This window comes from Coregonus lavaretus (assembly GCF_964263955.1).
Source record: "Coregonus lavaretus genome assembly, chromosome: 11".
NCBI classification, from domain to species: Eukaryota; Metazoa; Chordata; class Actinopteri; order Salmoniformes; family Salmonidae; genus Coregonus; species Coregonus lavaretus.
Window position 1 is genome coordinate 36,703,611 of NC_139998.1, and position 22,478 is coordinate 36,726,088.

Genomic DNA, 22,478 nt, shown 5'->3' on the forward strand with positions numbered 1-22,478 from the left:
TTTTTAGTCTCCTGAGGGGGAATAGGCTTTGTCGTGCCCTCTTCACGACTGTCTTGGTGTGTTTGGACCATGATAGTTCGTTGGTGATGTGGACACCAAGGAACTTGAAGCTCTCAACCTGTTCCACTACAGCCCCGTCGATGAGAATGGGGGCGTGCTCAGTCCTCTTTTTTTTCCTGTAGTCCACAATCATCTCCTTTGTCTTGGTCACGTTGAGGGAGAGGTTGTTGTCCTGGCACCACACGGCCAGATCTCTGACCTCCTCCCTATAGGCTGTCTCATCGTTGTCGGTGATCAGGCCTACCACTGTTGTGTCGTGGCAAACTTAATGATGGTGTTAGAGTCGTGCCTGGCCATGCAGTCATGGGTGAACAGAGAGTACAGGAGGGGACTGAGCACGCACCCCTGAGGGGCCCCCGTGTTGAGGATCAGTGTGGCAGATGTGTTGTTACCTACCCTTACCACCTGGGGGCAGCCCGTCAGGAAGTCCAGGATCCAGTTGCAGAGGGAGGTGTTTAGTCCCAGGATCCTTAGCTTAGTGATGAGCTTAGAGGGCACTATGGTGTTGAATGCTGAGCTGTAGTCAATGAATAGCATTCTCACGTAGGTGTTCCTCTTGTCCAGGTGGGAAAGGGCAGTGTGGAGTGCGATAGAGATTGCATCATCTGTGGATCTGTTGGGGCGGTATGCAAATTGGAGTGGGTCTAGGGTTTCTGGGATTATGCTGTTGATGTGAGCCATGACCAGTCTTTCAAAGCACTTCATGGCTACAGACGTCAGTGCTACGGGTCGGTAGTCATTTAGGCAGGTTATCTTAGAGTTCTTGGGCACGGGGACTATGGTGGTCTGCTTGAAACATGTTGGTATTACAGACTCAGTCAGGGACATGTTGAAAATGTCAGTGAAGACACTTGCCAGTTGGTCAGCACATGCTCGGAGTACACGTCCTGGTAATCCGTCTGGCCCTGCGGCCTTGTGAATGTTGACCTGCTTAAAAGTCTTACTCACATCGGCTACGGAGAGCGTGATCACATAGTCGTCCGGAACAGCTGGTGATCTCATGCATGCTTCAGTGTTGCTTGCCTCGAAGCGAGCATAGAAGTGGTTTAGCTCGTCTGGTAGGCTTGTGTCACTGGGCAGCTCGCGGCTGTGCTTCCCTTTGTAGTCTGTAATAGTTTTCAAGCCCTGCCACATCCGACGAGCGTCAGAGCCAGTGTAGTATGATTCAATCTTAGACCTGTATTGACTCTTTGCCTGTTTGATGGTTCGTCGGAGGTCATAGCGGGATTTCTTATAAGCGTCCGGGTTAGAGTCCCGTTCCTTGAAAGCGGCAGCTCTACCCTTTAGCTCAGTGCGGATGTTTCCTGTAATCCATGGCTTCTGGTTGGGGTATGTATGTACGGTCACTGTGGGGACGACATCATCGATGCACTTATTGATGAAGCCAGTGACTGATGTGGTGTACTCCTCAATGCTGTCTGAAGAATCCCGGAACATGTTCCAGTCTGTGCTAGCAAAACAGTCCTGTAGCTTAGCATCTGCGTCATCTGACCACTTTTTTATTAACCGAATCACTGGTGCTTCCTGCTTCAGTTTTTGCTTATAAGCAGGAATCAGGAGGATAGAGTTATGGTCAGATTTGCCAAATGGAGGGCGAGGGAGAGCTTTGTATGCGTCTCTGTGTGTGGAGTAAAGGTGGTCTAGAGTTTTTTTCCCTCTGGTTGCACATTTAACATGCTGGTAGAAATTAGGTAGAACGGATTTAAGTTTCCCTGCATTAAAGTCCCCGGCTACTAGGAGCGCTGCATCTGGATGAGCGTTTTCCTGTTGATTAATGGCCTTGTACAACTCATTCAGTGCAATCTTAATGCCAGCATTGGTTTGTGGTGGTAAATAGACAGCTATGAAAAATATAGATGAAAACTCTCTTGGTAAATAGTGTGGTCTACAGCTTATCATAAGATACTCTACCTCAGGCGAGCAAAACCTCGAGACTTCCTTAGTATTTGATTTTGTGCACCAGCTGTTGTTTACAAATATACACAGACCGCCGCCCCTTGTCTTACCGGAGTCTGCCGTTCTGTCCTGTCGATGTAGCGTATAGCCTGCTAGCTGAATGTTATCATTGTTGTCGTTCAGCCACGACTCCGTGAAACATAAGATATTACAGTTTTTAATGTCCCGTTGGTAGGATAACCGTAATCTTAAATCGTCAATTTTATTCTCAAAAGATTGAACGTTGGCTAATAGGATTGATGGGAGAGGCAGTTTACTCGCTCGCCGTCGGATCCTTACAAGGCACCCGGATCTGCGTCCACGATATCTCCGTCTCTTCCTCACGCGAATGACGGGGATCTGGGCCTTGTAGGGTGTCTGTAGGATATCCTTCGCGAACGCCTCGTTGAAGAAAAATTATTCGTCCAATGCGAGGTGAGTAATCGCTGTCCTGATATCCAGAAGCTCTCTTTGGTTATAAGAGACGATGGCAGAAACATTATGTACAAAATAAATTACAAATAACGCGGAAAAACACACATAATAGTACAATTGGTTAGAGGGCTGTAAAACGGCAGCCATCTTCTCCGGCGCTGTCTCTACTGTCAGGTACCGGTCAGCTGCTCCACACCGGAGCTTAAGCAATCCGCTCCTACGATGTCCAGTCCAGCTCCAGCCAGCGGGGCCAGACCGGACCAGGGGCGCTACGGGGGGATTATTAGAGGGTGGTGGTCAAGCCCGGAGCCGGAACCGCCTCCGAGGAGGAATGCCCACCCAGCCCTCCCCTGGTTTATTTATGTGGAGGCGCGGTCGCAGTCCGCGCCTTTGGCGGGGGGGTACTGTCACACCCTGGCTCTGGGGACTCTATATGTTGAGCCAGGGTGTGTAGATTCGATGTGTTTATGTTCTGTGTGGGAGTTCTAGTTGTGGTATTTCTATGTTGGCCAGAGTGGCTCCCAATCAGAGGCAACGAGTGTCAGCTGTTGCTGGTTGTCTCTGATTGGGAGCCATATTTAAACAGTCTGTTTCCCTTAGTGTTTGTGGGATCTTGTTTCCGTTTGGTTTGTTTCCGTGTTAACCGTAGGACTGCACGTTTCGTTTATTGTTTTGTTGTTATATTATCACTAAAGATAATAAAGTTAAGTATGTTTGCAACTAACGCTGCGCATTGGTCTACTCTCTACGACGATCGTGACACCCTGACCATCCACTCAAGAAAAAATTGTCCCGTGGCTGAATCTAGTTGATGATCCCTACTGTAGGTCATGTAACTGTTTGTTACATGCAATATGTTTTGTGGACTTCACCGGACAGATGTTGCTCTCCGGTTTTGCAATGCATGGTTGCTTCTGCAGCGGTCTATAGCTCCTTTCATCCTCTGTGTTAGTCAGATAATGCTTATTCAAAGTTTACTGTTTTCTGTTTTAGTGGTTATTGTAGTTCAGGGAGGGAACCCAATAAATGGCTTTCCTCTACTAAAAAGGAACAGTCATTCTCATGTCAAGGTTACTGACTATTTTTCTTCTGAGGTGTGTGCATGTGAAAAGGTTTTCATCAATGTTCTTTTTTGGACCAAGGCTGTGGTTGAACGATCCCTTTTGTTAGACATCAATGTGGAAACTATCAACGGTACATGACTAAAGCAGAGATTATGCATTGTGTTTTATTCAATCTACAGTAAATGGTTAGCCTCGTAATTACCAGACTGATTACCGCTGCGCTATTACCGTGTAGCGAACATCCATGTAAGCTTGCGAGATCAGATTGCTTGCGAGGCTAGTAAATGGTAGAGATGACTCTTGAATGTTGAGTAAGAGAGAGAGCGAGTAAGAGAGAGAGCTAGCAAACCACTCAGAGAGGGAGGTAGACAGAGAAGGCTGATCAAGCATAAAGGGGAGTAGAGAGCTCTTATGGCTCAATTTGAAATATTTGATCTCTTAGCTTTTATAGTGATAAAGATAGAAATATATCTAACCACTCAGAGAGCGGGAGAGAGAGACAGGGAAAAAGAGAGAATTATATAAGGATGGAGAAGGGAGTGGTCTGATATCTGCAGTTTGTGAAGGCATAGCCAGCTCAGCTAATAAACATGCTGTAATGGCGGGACTGTGACAGCCAGTAATGTGCGCTGGGTGTAATTGTCTCACCAGAGCGAGAGAAACCCATCTTCTCTCATTCTCCCTGCCTTTAATAAGTAATTTTCCTCCAAATTAAATCACTGCCTCCTCTTAAAAACACACACATTTTCAACTTTAGGAAATATTTATAGTGATCCATGATATAAACTGCTACCTCATCTTCATAACAAGCACAGAGCTGTGTACAGAATGCAATGCAGTGCCACTTGGCTCCCATTAGCAGCTAGCTGCCGCCCTCTCAGGCATGGCACTGGGAAATTAGGGCAACGTGCCTGCCATTGATTCAGTTTGGACTGTGAAATTCTCTCACTGCCTTTGGCTCATTTTCTCAGGGCACGACATGCTTGCAGAGAGCATTATGAGTCATTCAGCAATGCATGCAGATTTAGCAAAGAATGCTCAATGACTGTATTTTAAGTGTATGAAATTCAAAGTATACCATTAATTTTTTTCTAGAATTCTCGCTTCATTAATGTTGACTTTTGGGTGTGAGCTACAGACTCTTAAATGTTAAAGGCTCTTATACACTCTTAGAAAAAAAGGTGCTATCTAGAACTTAAAAGGGTTCTTCGGCTGTCTCCATAGCAGAACCCTGTGAAGAACCCTTTTTGGTAAAAGGGTTCTACCTGGAACCCAACGGGTTCTACCTGGAACCAAAAAGGGTTATCTTTTTGGGGACAGCCGAAGAACCCTTTTGGAACCCTTTTTTCTAAGTGTGTAGGCTCCTACATATGCCACACCACTGCTCTATTCCTCTGGGGCCACAGGCTTTCATCCACACTGAGATACTTGTTGGGCATGTGCCATGGAGACGTGTTGGAGTGCTAATTCAGTCGACTCCACAGAACGTGTGTGAGACTATGGGGAGTGTTGCATGTGTTTTATAGTCCCATAGTATGTAGTAGCAGGTATGTCTATCAGAGAAAGAAAGAGAGAGGAGTTAAAGATTTGAGAAATGAATTACGTAGCTATGCTAGGTATACAATGTTGGCACTGTGTCACAACTTCCGCCACGGCTGCCTCCCCTCCTTGTTCGGGCAGGTTTCGGCGTTCGTCGTCGCCGGCTTACTAGCTACTGACGATCCCATTCTCATCACTCCACTTGTTATGTCTTGTCTTGTCAATCACACACACCTAGTGCTGATTCCCCTAATTAGTATGGGTATAAGTGTTCCCTCTGTTCCCCTTGTCTTTGTGAGTGATTGTTTCATTGTGAGAGTGAGTGGTTGAGCTACTCTTCCATTTGTTATTGCCAAGGTGGAATATTTCCCTTGTGATAGTTTCGTTTTGACGCTGGGTGTGTTTTATTTATGTAAACGGAATCAACTCTGGACTTCTGTGTTTTACCTCCTGCGCCTGACTCCTTCATTCACACCTCGTCACACACTGACTTCAGTCGTTGTCTTCTATCTATTGTCTTTTACAGCATTTGACTTATTCAGCAGTATACAAAGCCGTGTCTTACTGCATTGCTGTAGCTGACTTGTCGCATTGTTTCACCCACAATTTACATTCTCTCGGTTAGAGGTCCTGGGCTACAGACAAGTACTTATTCCAAGTACTTACAGATAAGAATCTGTTGATCTAAGGTCAATTGTTCTAATGTTTAATACAAATGCTTGTCAAAAGAAGGCTGCCTGATAACATGTAGAAGCTATTGAAATCAATGAGGTGAATTTGATACCCATAATGAATTTATAGGAACAATGCATAATGGATGTGCAGTCACACACTTCAGAGGGCAGCAGACGGTGTGGCTGTCTTTAGCTATCTCTTAAATCACTGGTCTGGTATCTCTCAGTCATCTGGCCCTGATTCAGAAAGAAATCAACAGATAAAGCAGGGAGCCGTGCTCCAGTACAGTCTCTAATGAGAGTGCATTGCATCATGACATGGTTTTCCACCAGACAGAAGGGTCAACTCACCTCACCTTGCCAGAGACAGAGCTCTAGTCACTTGGACAAAGAAAGAAAGAAAGAAAGAAAGAAAGAAAGAAAGAAAGAAAGAAAGAAAGAAAGAAAGAAAGAAAGAAAGAAAGAAAGAAAGAAAGAAAGAAAGAAAGAAAGAAAGAAAGAAAGAAAGAAAGAAAGAAAGAAAGAAATCACTGTAGTAAAAATAACTTATGTACGGCTAAAAATGCAGTGAACATAGCTGTAAGTGCACTTCTCTGTACAGCACCAGGAGTGCTTACATAGTCAGTATGTACTGTGAGAATAAGTGCTATTGACAGGGTGTAAACATTTGGAAGAAAGGGAATGTTTGAAAACAACAGAGGTAAGAGTACAAGGCAAGCAGTGTCATTTAGCTGAGGTGTGTGTTGACTGTCGCTGAGTTAGACTGGCAAATCAAAGCTATTCGAAGGGGCGGGTGTGTGGCGTTTGAAAAGTTATTGCATACAGTTTGCACAGGCCCACGTTTGAAGTCAGGCTTATGTAAGCTGCTTTCTTTGTCTCCCATGCAGATGATGGCTCTGTTCATACATTCTCCAATGATCAGATGTGAGGTGCCTCGCTCACAGCTAATGTTATCTTAGTCACTCAGACACGGCACGCTGTGAGGTGTGTTTGTGTCAGGGAGAATATCAATAGGACACACAGGGGGGCCTGTTTATAAATCCCCGTCTCCGAAGGAAGCCTTTTGTGTTCCTAAATATCCCTAAATGAATGTGTTATCTCATTTAGCTGTTACCCTATTCATGTTTTCTTATTTCAGTGTGTGTGTGTGTGTGTGTGTGTGTGTGTGTGTGTGTGTGTGTGTGTGTGTGTGTGTGTGTGTGTAATTATCAGGATTAGTCTATGTGTTTTGCTTGTTAGCATTGTTAAGGTGTTCTTTCTCACAGGCCCCCCTGTGCTACGGTACAAAACACTGAAACATTCATGACTTTTGATAGTTCAGGCAAGCCAGATCGGATACACAGGACTAGATGGTATGTGTTTTTGAGTCTAGGTCATATAGAGACATACATACTACACGTTTTTATGTTTTTGCCTTTGTGTTTGCGTGAGAAGATGAGATTGCTCATGTGAGCACTATTAGTTGAGAGTCAGCAGTTTTTCTGATGAAGACAGAGGGGAAGGAATTGGCCCCTCATAAATCCCCTGCTACTGTACTGTAGTCCGTGCTGCTGCTTCCCCACCGACCACACAGCCAAGGAGAGAGGACAGGGGAGAGGAGTTGATGATGTATAGGGCCATTAGGCCTCTAACCCCTAACGCTCTCACTTCACTTGCATCTGTTCATTACTACCATTATGCCTTGTGCGCCTGGCCTGGGGCCCACAACTGGAGATGGAGAGATAGAGGAGATAGAGGGAGAGTGGATGACCTGTGTGATAGAGAGGGGGAGTGATGTCATGCATTACTGACAGTGAGGGGAGCAGGAGCAGCTAATGTGCTAGATAAGAGAGGAGTAGAGCACCGCCACCGGACCACTCTCTGTGATGGATACCTTGGGTCTGACTCTCAAGGGAATTATCCTGTTAGCTATTTCTATTGGACGGCAGAGAGGAAGCGGGTACATTAGTTATTCTGATGGTGTGAAACAGTGGACAGAGGTGACTGTGTGACTGTAATGTCAAGTGATGTCATACACTAATTCAATTTTTCTCATTTTGGTTTAGAGCGGCGCCTTATGTTCATTATCTGTTGAAATGACACTGATCCAGTCTGGGGTTAAATAGTTTCAAGATACCTGTACGTGATGTCTTCCGACAATATCTTCAGACAGTGCAGAGTACAATGAGCATACTGAGTTGCTCTCCATATAAACTCTGGGGTAGGTAGGGAAGAATTAACATTAAGGCTTCTCATTTCAGCGTTGAAGTGTACGACACATGATGCTAAATTGGATCTCAGACAGGGGTGGGTACGTTAACTAAGCAGAGCTGGGTCTCACACTCTGACTCATAGTAATTAAATCAGCTAGCTTGTGTCAGATGTCGGGATTTGTTTGTTTCGCCTGTGCTCTGCTAAGCTGGAGAGGTCCCCGCGGTGAGGGGTTGATATCCTGGACCCATACTGCAGCGTAAGGAGATGTTGAATACATAAATAAGTGATATGGGCCTGTGGAAGATTCTCTCAACTTTTCTTATAGGAAGAGACAATGAAGCTCCACCTTCAGTCCAGCCACTTTTACAGAGAGAGAGGGAGGGAGAGATATGGAGAGAGGTTGGGGGGAGAGAAAGAAAGAGAGCGAGGGGGAGAGAGGGGGGTGGGAGGGGGAGATAGAGAGAGAGTCTGACTAAACTAAGATATATCACAATGAGAAACCAGGAGCTGTATGGCAGAAGAAGGCAGGATGAGCACCACAACACTGAGGGCTTCTGTACAGTCTGTCTCCAGGAGCTCCAGAGCCTGATATAGGCTGGCAGGCAGGCAGGCCAGGCAGGGCAGCAGGCTGCCAGGCAGGACAGCAGGCTGGATGGAGGGAGGGAGTGCCTTTCATCACACAGGTACCTGACACCATACTCCTGAGTGGCGCAGTGGTCTAAGGCACTGCATCGCAGTGCTAACTGTGCCACTAGAGATCCTGGTTCAAATCCAGGCTCTGTCGCAGCCGGCCGCGACCGGGAGACTCATGGGCGGCGCACAATTGGCCCAGCGTCGTCTAGGGTAGGGGAGGGAATGGCCGGCAGGGATGTAGCTCAGTTGATAGAGCATGGCGTTTGCAACGCCAGGGTTGTGGGTTTGATTCCCACGGGGGGCCAGTATAAAAAAAAAAAAAAATGTAATCACTAACTGTAAGTCGCTCTGGATAAGAGCGTCTGCTAAATGACTAAAATGTAAATGTAAATGACACAGTGTCAAGAGCTAGGAAGGGAGAGAAGTGGACAGGGGGAGAGTTGGGGATAGGAGGAGTGTGGTGTTTTGAGGAGAGAAGATGGGGAGAGACAAATAACTATGGTAGATGAAATGATCCATAGTTTGATGAGAGCACAATCCAGAGTCATTCTGGGAAGTGAGTGAGCGGTCCCACTGCGCAAAAACTGGTTGAATCAACGTTGTTTCCACGTCATTTCAACTCCCCAAATAAATGTTGATGACATTGAAAACTCATTGGATTTGCAAAAAGTAATCACCAAATGGCATTTTGTCAATTTTTCACCTAACTTCAATGACATGGTGAAATGTTTTGTTGATTTCACATTAAATTCACAACAGCTGACGACTCAACCAAATGTAAATCAAAACTAGATGTTGAACTGATGTTTGTGCCCAGTGGGGTGAGTGAGTTTAAGCTGCTTCCTGTGGTTTGGAGCTTACTAGGACCTCTTCATATCTGAGACCAGGCCTAATGTGTCCTCTCATTGTGTCTTCTCATCAGTAACATGGCAGAGCAGTACAGGTCCCTAACACCAGATCCATCCGCCTCATTAAGGAACAGGAACAGCCACTCATCTCTCCTGCTGGTTGAGAGTAATTGCGGACCATGGGCAATAAAACGCAATGTAATTACCCCCCCTGCACAGAGCCTAAGACTGATGTTACAAAGTCTCCCTCTAAGTGACATTTTCGTTTCAGCGGGAGATAAATGCTTGCGACATCATTTGGGTGAAAATTACGGTCATTAACTTTTATCACTGTCCATCTATTCATTACGTTATAAGTTCTGCTGCTGTAGTGTTTGGAAAGAGAGAGAGAGAGAACAGAGGCAAATGGAATAGCACTAGATTGGCACCACTCTCCATTTTTTACATAGAGTTTACAGTGCTTTAAGTGGAATATTGTTGGAAATAATGTAGTCACTGCTTTATGTGCTACGTGCCTGTGTGCCAAGTGTGTGTATGTGTGTGTGTGTGTGTTTGAGTCCGAGGATAAATACATAAACTACTCTCATTCATACAAAATACACTCGTTTTGTTACACATTTTCAACCACTTGATTGACCTCTTCTTCTCATACATTCATCTCTCAGGAGTTTAACACACAATCAGGTACTATATGCTTTCACAAGTCTATCTACCCCAGTGTTCATCCCGCATAAACCCTGCAATGCCAGCTGGATGAGTGAACTACTCCTGTCCTTTGACCCTTGTGTGTCCTGCCTGCAGCTGGAGGTGTCTGTGACAGACCTGAGTGGGAAGCTGGTGGAGGGTCCTGTTGCCCTGCTGGTGGACGTCAACGACCAGAATGACAACAGGCCCATCTTCAAGGAGACCCGCTACGCTGGAGAGGTGCTGGAGGGCTCACCTACAGGTAGGGGGCGCTTCTATCTGCTTCTCTATGCCCATGTTGGCCAGGGTAATATTCATTAGTGCACACTGCAGCCAACATTTTGCAATGGAAAAGGAAATCAAGCGTTTCTTATTGGAGAAGTTATGGGAGTCCCTCCCCGTTTCAGCCCGATTGGCTCCTACTGAAGACGACCCTGGGTCAAGGGAAAGCTGGTATGAAGATGGTGATTGAGTGTAATTATCTGCTACTGCCAGCAGTAACCATTCTTTGACTAGACTTCATATTGTTGCATTACTGGTGGTCTCTGTAAAAGCAGCTGAGGGGACAAAATAGGGACAGGAAAATTCTGGAGTAATTACTTATTGATTAGTTTTGCTCAGTACTTGAGAACATAATTGTTCTCAAGTGCTTCTTCAATTTTCAAAGACATCCACCAAGAATCTCTGAAAAAACCCATGAATGTGTCAGAATAGAGAGAAAGAAAGGCACGACACAAAAGGTTAATGAGACAGAGCAGAGATGTTATCAGGTCCTAACTCTGTAAAGAGCTGACTTGTGCTTTTATCATTAGCACACAAATAGGGATTGGCACAGTTATTCGACTATACGAATATCCGAATGGACGTTGTTATTCGAATACTTGCGAGAGTATTCATTTTTGAGTGAGAAAAATAGGCCTATTTTATCAATGAAAAGGCTTTGTCTCAATTAAATAAAAGTATCTATGTGACATTGCCACACACAAGGCCATTTGAAAAGCTTAATTTAATAAAATAACAAACTTTTGAATGTAGTTTTTATGACGTGTTCCCCATAAAAAGACATAGGCTACCTTATAGCCTACACAGCTTTCACGCTTGCAGCTTGTTGTTGTTGGCACTACAGAGGCTCCATGTGTAGTAACGTGAAGTGGGATGTCTCTAATCAATGAAAAATGGAATAAAAATTATGTAATTAAGTTAGCTAAATGAGAAGGAGTAGGCTACAACGAGCAACTGACAGGTAGGCTGTTGTTTAATCTGAATGGAACGTTGTAGACAAGGATGGGTAGCGCAGCAAAATAGCCTCTGGCTGTCTTAGCTTGCTTCTTTACATGGATTTGATGCAGTAAAGACAGGCACTGCCAGATGGGATGATAGATCATTTATGGCATTTCTAAGTTTGTCTAACTAGTGCGATTCAGTGGCTACTTTTTCTCTCTCTCCCTCAGGTGTCACACACACCGCCGGCCCCTGCCCAACTTGCTTACTGCGCAGCCTGTGCGACTCAGGAGAGACTTGTGCTGCAGCTGTTTCATAGGCTGCGCAGTAAGCAAGTGTCCAAGTTTAAACAGTTACAAAAAACATCATAACTACACGAAAATCATTTTTTATTTTATTTATTATATTATTCGAATAGTGAAATTATTTAAAATGCCTATCCCTACACACAAACAAATATACTGTACATAACACTCCATCTCCAGAAGCAGAAGATAAGGGAGGAAAGTCAGCAGGCAAACAGATAAATGAATCCCACAGTCAGTAGAGTAACAGTGTTATTCCCCATGGTGACAATAGTCTTCAACTGCACCGTTTGGCTGTATGGATACATACAGCTAGGCTAATGAAGGCATAATGATGTGCTAGCTAACACTGGGGTGATACAACAGTAGGCACAGGGCTCTTGGTTGCACATTGAACTAATATTAAGAACCAAAGCAGGTTTTTCTAATAGCCAAAGGTCCAAATGATGGAATTACTTTAGATTTCCCTGTAGCTCTTAGTAAAGTTATGGCTTAAAGCCTTGTAGCGAATTGGGTGGGATTCAGGAAAATGACAGATACCCAGCAGGCAAGGTTTTTATTGGGTTATGGAGGTTCAAGCCAAAATACAGATGAATCGTCCTAAGTTAAAAGTGTGAATACATTTACAGAGACAAGTTAAGGTTTTGCAAATTCCGCTACATTAACATTTCAGAACTACACTACATGGAGAAAAGTATGTGGAATATTGAATGAGATATTCGAATATCGTCGAATATCTTATTCCAAAATCATGGGCATTAATATGGAGTTGGTCCCCCCTTTGCTGCTATAACATCCAAGATGGCGTAGTAGTGCAGTTGTGTTTTTATCGTGTCTGTAAATAGCCTGTAAATACCCTATTTTTCTGTATTTTTCGTACATATTTCCCTATCAGACTTTTCATCCTTCTACAAAATATACTTTCCTGCAACCCGCCTCACTCAATGTGGAACGGATTCTATTATTGACTTACCTTTATCTAGAATCTAGAATCTCCAGTTGAAACTAGCTAGCCAGCTAACTAGCTACTTGCTATTAGCCACAGCTAGCGGTGTTTCACCCAGAACATTGGATTTTTTTTCTGCGGGATTAATTTTAATCACTGGACATTAATCACCGGATATTCGGCCAGTCTGCACAGCGCGTTATCGACCCAGAACATATCAGTTTTTCCCCCGGAATCACTGAATCACTGGACCTTTAACTCCGGATTCATCGCTACCAGCTAGCTACAACAAAACGGACGCTGTGGTCTGGCTAATCATCCTGAGCTAGGCCCATCTCCCGGCTATCTACCGCTCTGTCAACCGGACGGGACCACCTAGTGTCGACACGGAGCCCCGCCGATCCTACACGACTGGTCTGCCGACGAAATCGTCTGATGTGGTTACGACGTTAACCACGAAGATTCCATCCATCTGCTAGCCCCGGCCCGCTAGCACACGCTAGCCATGGCCTCTTACTCTCTAGTGCTTTACCACCGGACCTTATGATAACTCAGCTATACAGCTGATGTCTGCTGGACTGTTCCTTTTTACGGTACTACATCCTGTTTATGTTTAGCCTCAGCCCAAACATGGTTAGTTTGTTGTTGTTTCGGTTATTTCTAATTGTACTATATCACTGTAGACCCCCCAGCCTAGCTAAACCTGCCCCTATACACGCGGAGACCGACTCAATTGATGCCTCCAGCGATGCTATCTCTTTCATTGTTACCCAACGCTTAGGTTTACCTCCACTTTACTCATATCCTTCCATATCCTTGTCTGTACATAATGCCCTGAATCTTTTCTATAACACCCGGAAATCTGCCCCCTTTATTCTATGTACCCAACGCACTAGAAGACCAGTTCTTAAAGCCTTTAGCTGTATCCTTATTCTAGTCCTCCTCTGTTCCTCTGGTGATGTAGAGGCTAACCCAGGCCCTGCAGCCCTCAGTATACATTTTTACATTTTAGTCATTTAGCAGACGCTCTTATCCAGAGCGACTTACAGGAGCAATTAGGGTTAAGTGCCTTGCTTAAGGGCACATCGACAGATTTTTCACCTAGTCGGCTCGGGGATTAGAACCAGCGACCTTTCGGTTACTGGCACAACGCTCTTACCCACTAAGCTACCTGCCGCCCCATACATAAGTATTTCATACATCTTGACCGATTGGCATTCGTTATCCACCTGGGAGGGCCCCTGTCGGCCGGCCTCGTGCCGGTGTTCGGACGGACGGTTCCTCCCGCCCCATGTGGATAAAGCCGTCTTCATCGACCTGGCCAAGGCTTTCGACTCTGTCAACCACCGCATTCTTATTGGCAGACTAAATAGCCTTGGTTTCTCAAATGACTGCCTCGCCTGGTTCACCAACTACTTCTCAGATAGAGTTCAGTGTGTCAAATCGGAGGGCCTGTTGTCTGGACCTATGGCAGTCTCTATGGGGGTGCCACAGGGTTCAATTCTTGGGCCGACACTTTTCTCCGTGTATATCAATGATGTCGCTCTTGCTGCTGGTGACTCTCAGATCCACCTCTACGCAGACGACACCATTTTGTATACATCTGGCCCTTCATTGGACACTGTGTTAACAAACCTCCAAACGAGCTTCAATGCCATACAACAATCCTTCAGTAGCCTCCAACTGCTCTTAAACACTAGTAAAACTAAATGCATGCTTTTCAATCGAACGCTGCTGGCACCCGCCCACCCGACTAGAATCACCACTCTCGACGGGTCTGACCTAGAGTATGTGGACAACTACAAATACCTAGGTGTCTGGTTAGACTGTAAACTCAACTTCCAGACTCACATAAAGAATCTCCAACCCAAAGTTAAATCTAGAATCGGCTTCCTATTTCGCAACAAAGCCTCCTTCACTCATGCTGCCAAACATGCCCTCGTAAAACTGACTATCCTACCGATCCTTGACTTCGGCGATGTCATTTACAAAATAGCCTCCAACACTCTACTCAGCAAATTGGATGTAGTCTATCACAGTGCCATCCGTTTTGTCTCCAAAGCCCCATACACTACCCACCACTGTGACCTGTACGCTCTTGTTGGCTGGTCCTCACTACATGTTCGTCGTCAAACCCACTGGCTCCAGGCCATCTATAAATCACTGCTAGGCAAATCCCCGCCTTATCTTAGCTCATTGGTCACCATAGCAGCACCCACCCGTAGTCTGCGCTCCAGCAGGTATATCTCACTGGTCATTCCCAAAGCCAACACCTCCTTTGGCCGCCATTCCTTCCAGTTCTCTGCTGCCAATGACTGGAACGAATTGCAAAAATCTCTGAAGCTGGAGACTCTTATCTCCCTCAATAACTTTAAGCATCAGTTGTCAGAGCACCTTACCGATCACTGCACCTGTACACAGCCCATCTGAAATTAGCCCACCCAACTACCTCATCCCTATATTGTTATTTATTTTGCTCTTTTGCACCCCAGTATCTCTATTTGCACATAATCTCTTGCACATCTAGCATTCCAGTGTTAATACTATTGTAATTATTCTGCACTATAGCCTATTTATTGCCTTACCTCCATAACTTGCTACATTTGCACACACTGTATATATATTTTCTGTTGTATTTTTGACTTTATGTTTTTTACCCCATATGTAACTCTGTGTTGTTTTTATTGCACTGCTTTGCTTTATCTTGGCCAGGTCGCAGTTGTAAATGAGAACCTGTTCTCAACTGGCTTACCTGGTTAAATAAAGGTGAAATAAAAAAATAATAAAAAAAACAGCCTCCACTCTTCTGGGAAGGCTTTCCACTAGATGTTGGAACATTGCTGCAGGGACTTGCTTCCATTCAGCCACAAGAGATTTAGTGAGGTCAGGCACTGATGTTGGGCAATTAGGCCTGGCTCGCATTCGGCGTTCCAATTCATCCCAAAGGTGTTCGATCTCGAACAAACCATTTCTGTATGGACCTCGCTTTGCGCACAGGGTTATTGTCATGCTGAAACAGGAAAGGGCCTTCCCCAAACTGTTGCCACAAAGTTGGAAGCACAGAATCATCTAGAATGTAATTGTGTGCTGTAGTGTTAAGATTTTCCTTCACTGGAACTAAGGGGCCTAGCCCAAACCCTGAAAAACAGCCCCAGACCATTATTCCTCTTCCCAAAACTTTAAAGTTGGCACTATGGGGCGGCAGGTAGCTTAGTGGTTAAGAGCATTGTGCCAGTAACCGAAAGATCGCTGGTTCTAATCCCCGAGCCGACTAGGTGAAAAATCAGTTGATGTGCCCTTGAGTAAGGCACTTAACCCTGGTCGCTCTGGATAAGAGCGTCTGCTAAAATGTTTTTAAAAATGCATTGGGGCAGGTAGCTTTCTCCTGGCATCCGCCAAACCAAGATTTGTCCGTCGGACTGCCAGATGGTGAAGCGTGATTCATCACTCCAGAGAACGTGTTTCCAGTGCTTCAGAGTCCAATGACGGCGAGCTTTACACCACTCCAGCCGACGCTTGGCATTGCGCATGGTGATCTTAGGCTTGTGTGCGGCTGCTCGGCCATGGAAACCCATTTCATGAAGCTCCCGACGAACAGTTATTGTGCAGACATTGCTTCCAGAGGCAGTTTGGAACTCGGTAGTGAGTGTTGCAACCGAGGACAGACCTCTTCAGTTACTGCCAATGTTTGTTTATGGAGATTGCATTGCTGTGTGCTCGATTTTATACACCTGTCAGCAACGGGTGTGGCTGAAATAGCCAAGTCAACTAATTTGAAGGGGTGTCCACATTTGAAGGGGTGTCCTTCGTTTTCTTCCTTTTGGATTTGATTTTATCTAGAAAGTACAAGCAGGTCCTCCCAGTGACTCGCTTTAATAAGATTGAAGCTGATTTGTTTTATTTGCAATGATATGTTTCATAGACGCTCTGGTCTTGATTTAATTTCACTATATTTACAAAACATCTCTTTGGTGCAGTTGCCATGGTAAATCAAATTGAGATGAGGGATCGGACTGATGATGTACAGAGGAGACAATTAAATCCCTGCTCTCATTTCACTGCTGCAGTGCTCAGGCTTGGTGGAAGCGGGTTATGGGGGGGGTGAGATACATTTTTAGTCAATCACACACAGTGCCAGTAGAATGTAATGAGATGAATTTAGTGCACATTGCCCCTGCTCCTGAGAGGTGGCACCAGGCAAGGTGTACAGTATTAATGTAGCTAGGTGTCTATGTGGACGGGGGTGGGTGTGAGATGAGGTTAATGGGATCAGTCTCATAATTATGCCCTCTGCCAATACCATCCTAATCAGGACCCAACCAGACGGCCTCACACTCAACATGCCCCCATGTCACTCAGCAAATGACCACTGACCCCTGCATCATTAATCACAGAGGTGGACAGGTCCTAGACGAGTCCTGGACTTCTGGCCTGTCCTGTCCTGTCAGTAATATGGACCTCCCAGGAGGAGGGGTCCAATCAGAGACCTCACAACCCTGCTGCTGGCCTCAACCATGCTCCCCCAGGGTTAACCCTTACTCTCCCATACCATTACATTACTGTAACACACTGCCTGTAGAGGAGTGCATTTGTTTGTGTGATTTCGATAATAATGTGTGAGCAGCAAGCATGTGTCTGTGTGCTTTCCAAAATAGAATACTGTAATATACTTTAGAATACTACACTACACATGTTAGAATGTTGTAGAATACTATAGTAAATACTACAGTATTATCCGCCAAAAAACACGGTAGTAAATACTACAGTAATGTCCATAAAAACACTACAGTCCGCAAAACACTACTTTTTTAAACTATAGTAAATACTACAGTATTAAATTAGCATATACAGTACCCTGCCCATTGTCCTCCCCCATAACCCAATTTGTGCCACCCATAAGTGAGAAGCCTACATGCCAAGGATGGACCATATATTGTGTTGCCTACAGGTTATAGAAAGAGCAGAAGCTCTGAACTATCCGTTCAGACCCCAGTCCAACCTACCTACAGGTTATGGAAAATGAGCTCTTAGGATTTCTACAGTAAGCCTCCACTTCTCCACACAGATAATAATACAAAACACTATAGTAAATACTACAGTAATGTCTGCAAAAACACTACAGTTAATAAATAATAAACTACATTATAAACTGGGTGGTTTGTGCCCTGAATACTGATTGGCTGACAGCCATGGTATATTAGACCGTATACCACGGGTATGACAAAACATTAATATTTACTGCTCTAAGTACCAGTTTATAATAGCAATAAGGCACCTCAGGGTTTGTGATATATGGCCAATATGCCACTGCTAAGGACTGTATCCAGGCACTCCGCGGTGCGTCGTGCAGAAGAACAGCCCTTAGCCATGGTATATTGGCCATATAACACACCCCCTCGGGCCTTATTGCTTAAGTATACCAGAGTCCGCAAAAACATTACAGTAAATAGTACAGTATACTACAGTTTTGTTACTACAGTTTTTATATTATGGTTAACTGTAATTACTACCGTATACTACAGTAAATACTACAGTGAATACTACAGTAAAGAGAGTAAAAACACTAGAGTGAATATTGTAGTATTTAGGCCTTCTATAGTATTATTTCATGTGGGTTACCTTATTTTATTTACCTCACTCTTTACCCTACATATGCTCTGCAATATTCCACACCATGTGTGTTCAAGAATAACTTAACCATACCACAGCATACATAGTATAGTTGCCCCAAACAAACCCTCTAAACTATCATGGAAATTATGGAAATTGTGTTCGTGTGGAGTGTGTTTTACTGTAGGATGTGATAATACAGTATGGTGATGTGTGCTGTGGCAGTGTGGTGTGTTTGTCTCTGTTGTGGGGGGCAGCAGGCAGCAGGGGAGGCTGCAGGGGACAATGTCACACTGCTCCTGACATTTCTGTGCAAACTGATAACTGAGCAACCCCAAGCCCAGCTCTCCTGGCAAGCCTTTCTCCCCTTCTGTTTACTTACCCACACTCCTTTTCAGTTCCTATTTTACTCTTTCTCTCTCTATCTTACTCCTCTCTCGCTGCCATGCATGCCCCAAGGTTGTTTGTAAATTTCGACCTGCACTCTCCCTCTTCCTCCGTTTGCTTTTTTACTCTCTCAATTTCTCCTATACCCCAAGCACCCCATCCTTTTTGACAGCCTTGGAATAGTTGGTCTGCCTTGCTACAGTTCATTGGCATAGTCCTATGCACTTTTGTGCAAACATTTTCATCTTCAAGTTATCTGTATGGAATCAAAGGCATGCCTCTATTTGTCAATTTGTGTTGGGGGTAGGTGTTTTTCTATATAATAATATAATAATATGCCATTTAGCAGACGCTTTTATCCAAAGCGACTTACAGTCATGCGTGCATACATTTTTTTTGTGTATGGGTGGTCCCGGGGATCGAACCCACTACCTTGGCGTTACAAGCGCCGTGCTCTACCAGCTGAGCTACAGAGGACCACCCTTAGTGCTCAGGCCATTTTTGTGTTTTGTCGGCTAAGTATTTAAACAAATCCCTCTCATGTAATTGAACATGATGGGGAATAAATTAACGTATTCCAGATAGCTGGGTTTGTGCGAGTGTTACCATCAAATTTGTGTCTCGATCAGAAGTAATTAGGGCTGGGGCTCCCGCTGTGAGAGTGGATGTGAAGGATGCCTCTGCATTCCTATACGCAGTCTGACCCTGCTTTGCTCTTGGCCCAGTTTCCCAAAAGCATCTTAAGGCTAAGTTAATCGTTATTTTGCCCTTCTGAGTCACTTTATAAACGGAAGACCTCCGCAAAAAATCAAACCAAGATGTTTGTCTCTCTGTGACCTCCAATAACATCAGAACACATTTGACTAGGAATACGAAGTTGCCAATGTCTGCAATTATTAGGCTACAAACAAGCGAAGGATGATTCAATTGAAAACCGAGATGATTGTATTAAAATATAAATAAATAGGTTACATAGGCCTATATATTACAATTATATTGAAGTCAATTTCAAATTCACTCAATTGATTTCTAATTTGCTAATTGTAGGCTACTGTCTGTACCTCAATATATTTAATGATGTTTAACAACATGTTTGCAATGATGTGCCAAATGTATGATTTAATGCAATAGTATAGAGTAGGCAAAAAACATTCAAATAAGCTGCCTCAGTATTTGCAGCCATAGGGCTATACACTCTTAGTAAAAAGGATTCCAAAAGGATTCTTTGGCTGTCCCCATAGCAGAACCCTTTTTTTCGGTTCCAGGTAGAAACCTTTTGGGATCCACGTACAGTGGCTTGCGAAAGTATTCACCCACCTTGGCATTTTTCCTATTTTGTTGCCTTAAAACCTGGAATTAAAATTGATTTTTGGGGGGGGGTTGTATCATTTGATTTACACAACATGCATACCACTTTGAAGATACAACATCTTTTTTATTGTGAAACAAACAACAAATAAGACAAAAAAATAGAAAACTTGAGCGTGCATAACTATTCACCCCCCCAAAGTCAATACTTTTTGCAACAATTACAGCTGCAAGTCTCTTGGGGTATGTCTCTATAAGCTTGGCACATCTAGCCACTGGGATCTTTGCCCATTCTTCAAGGCAAAACTGCTCAAGCTCCTTCAAGTTGGATGGGTTCTGCTGGTGTACAGCAATCTTTAAGTCATACCACAGATTCTCAATTGGATTGAGGTCTGGGCTTTGACTAGGACATTCCAAGACATTTAAATGTTTCCCCTTAAACCACTCGAGTGTTGATTTAGCAGTATGCTTAGGGTCATTATCTTGCTGGAAGGTGAACCTCTGTTCCAGTCTGAAATCTCTGGAAGACTGAAACAGGTTTCTCTCAAGAATTTCCCTGTATTTAGCGCCATCCATTATTCCTTCAATTCTTACCAGTTTCCCAGTCCCTGCCCACCACCATGCTTCACTGTGGGGATGGTGTTCTCGGGGTGACGAGAGGTGTAGCGTTTTCCTTGATGGCCAAAAAGCTCAATTTTAGTCTCATCTGATCAGAGTACCTTCTTCCATATGTTTGGGGAGTCTCCCACATGGCTTTTGGCGAACATCAAACGTGTTTGCTTATTTTTTCTTTAAACAATGGCTTTTTTTTGGCCACTCTTCCATAAAGCCCAGCTCTGTGGAGTGTATGGCTTAAATTGGTCCTATGGACATACTCCAATCTCCGCTGTGGAGCTTTGCAGCGCCTTCAGGGTTATCTTTGGTCTCTTTGTTGCCTCTCTGATTAATGTCCTCCTTGCCTGGTCCGTGAGTTTTGGTGGGCGGCCCTCTCTTGGCAGGTTTGTTGTGGTGCCATATTCTTTCCATTTTTTATAATGGATTTAATGGTGCTCCTTGGGAAGTTTCTGATATTTTTTTATAACCCATCCCTGATCTGTACTTCTCCACAACTTTGTCCCTGACTTGTTTGGGGAGATCATTGGTCTTCATGGTGCCGCTTGCTTGGTGGTGCCCTTGCTTAGTGGTGTTGCAGACTCTGGGGCCTTTCAGAACAGGTGTATATATACTGAGATCATGAGACAGATCATGGGACACTTAGATTGCACACAGGTGGACTTTATTTGACTTAGGTGACTTCTGAAGGTAATTGGTTGCACCAGATCTTATTTAGGGGCTTCATAGCAAAGGGGGTGAACATATATGCACTCACCAATTTTCCGTTATTAATTTTTTCGAATTTTTGAAACAAGTTATTTTTTTAATTTCACTTCACAATTTTGACTATTTTGTGTATGTCCAATACATGAAATCCAAATAAAAATCCATTTAAATTCCAGGTTGTAAGGCAACAAAATAGGAAAAATGCCAAGGGGGGTGAATACTTTCACAAGCCACTCTATAACCTTCTGTGGAAAGGGTTCTACATGGACCCCTAAAGAGTTCTACCTGGAACCCGAAGGGTTTTACCTGAAACCAAAAAGTGTTATTCAAAGAGTTATCCTATGGGGACGGCCGTTGAAGCACCTTTGGCAGTGATTACATCCTCGAGTCTTCTTGGGTATGACGCTACAAGCTTGGCACACCTGTATTTTGGGAGTTTCTCCCATTCTTCTCTGTAGATCCTCTCAACTCTGTCAGGTTGGATGGGGAGCATCGCTGCACAGCTATTTTCAGGTCTCTCCAGAGATGTTCAATTGATTTCAAGTCCGGGCTCTGGCTGAGCCACTCAGCCATTCAGAGACTTGTCCCGAAGCCACTCCTGCGTTGTCTTGGCTGTGTGGTTAGGGTCGTTGTCCTGTTGGAAGGTGAACCTTCTCCCTAGTCTGAGGTCCTGAGCGCTCTGGAGCAGGTTTTCATCAAAGATCTCTCTGTACTTTGCTCCGTTCATCTTTCCCTCGATCCTGACCACAGCATGATGCTGCCACCACCATGCTTCACCGTAGGGATGGTTTGGCCAGGTAATGAGTGGTGCCTGGTTTCCTCAAGACGTGACGCTTGGCATTCAGGCCAAAGAGTTCAATCTTGGTTTCATCAGACCAGAGAATCTTGTTTCTCATGGTTTGAGAATCCTTTAAATGCCTTTTGGCAAACTCCAAGCGGGCTGTCATGTTCCTTCTACTGAGGAGTGGTTTCCATCTGGCCACTCTACCATAAAGGCCTGATTGGTGGAGTGCTGCAGAGATGGTTGTCCTTCTGGAAGGTTTTTCCATCTCCACAGAGGAACTCTGGAGCTCTGTCAGAGTGGCCATCGGGTTCTTGGTCACCTCCCTGACCAAGGCCCTTCTCCCCCGATTGCTCAGTTTGGCCAGGCGGCCAGCTCTAGGAAGAGTCTTGGTGGTTCCAATCTTTTTCCATTTAAGAATGATGGAGGCCACTGTGTTCTTGGGGACCTTCAATGCTACAGAAATGTTTTAGTACCCTTCCCCAGATCTGTCCCTCGACACAATCCTGTCTCTGATCACTATGACAATTTCTTT

At 44.5% G+C, this 22,478-nt stretch overlaps 1 protein-coding gene across 1 annotated transcript in view; it reads left to right on the forward strand.

Annotated features, from left to right (window-relative positions):
• The window catches only part of LOC311137532 (cadherin-13-like), a gene marked incomplete at both ends in the record, with an annotated part of 523,767 nt that overhangs the window by 268,673 nt on the left and 232,616 nt on the right, over positions 1–22,478 (forward strand). Inside the window, one exon of the mRNA XM_084172059.1 lies at positions 10,183–10,327. Within this exon, the coding sequence (XP_084028185.1) occupies positions 10,183–10,327 (145 nt within the window). The remainder of the gene's footprint in view (positions 1–10,182; positions 10,328–22,478) is intronic.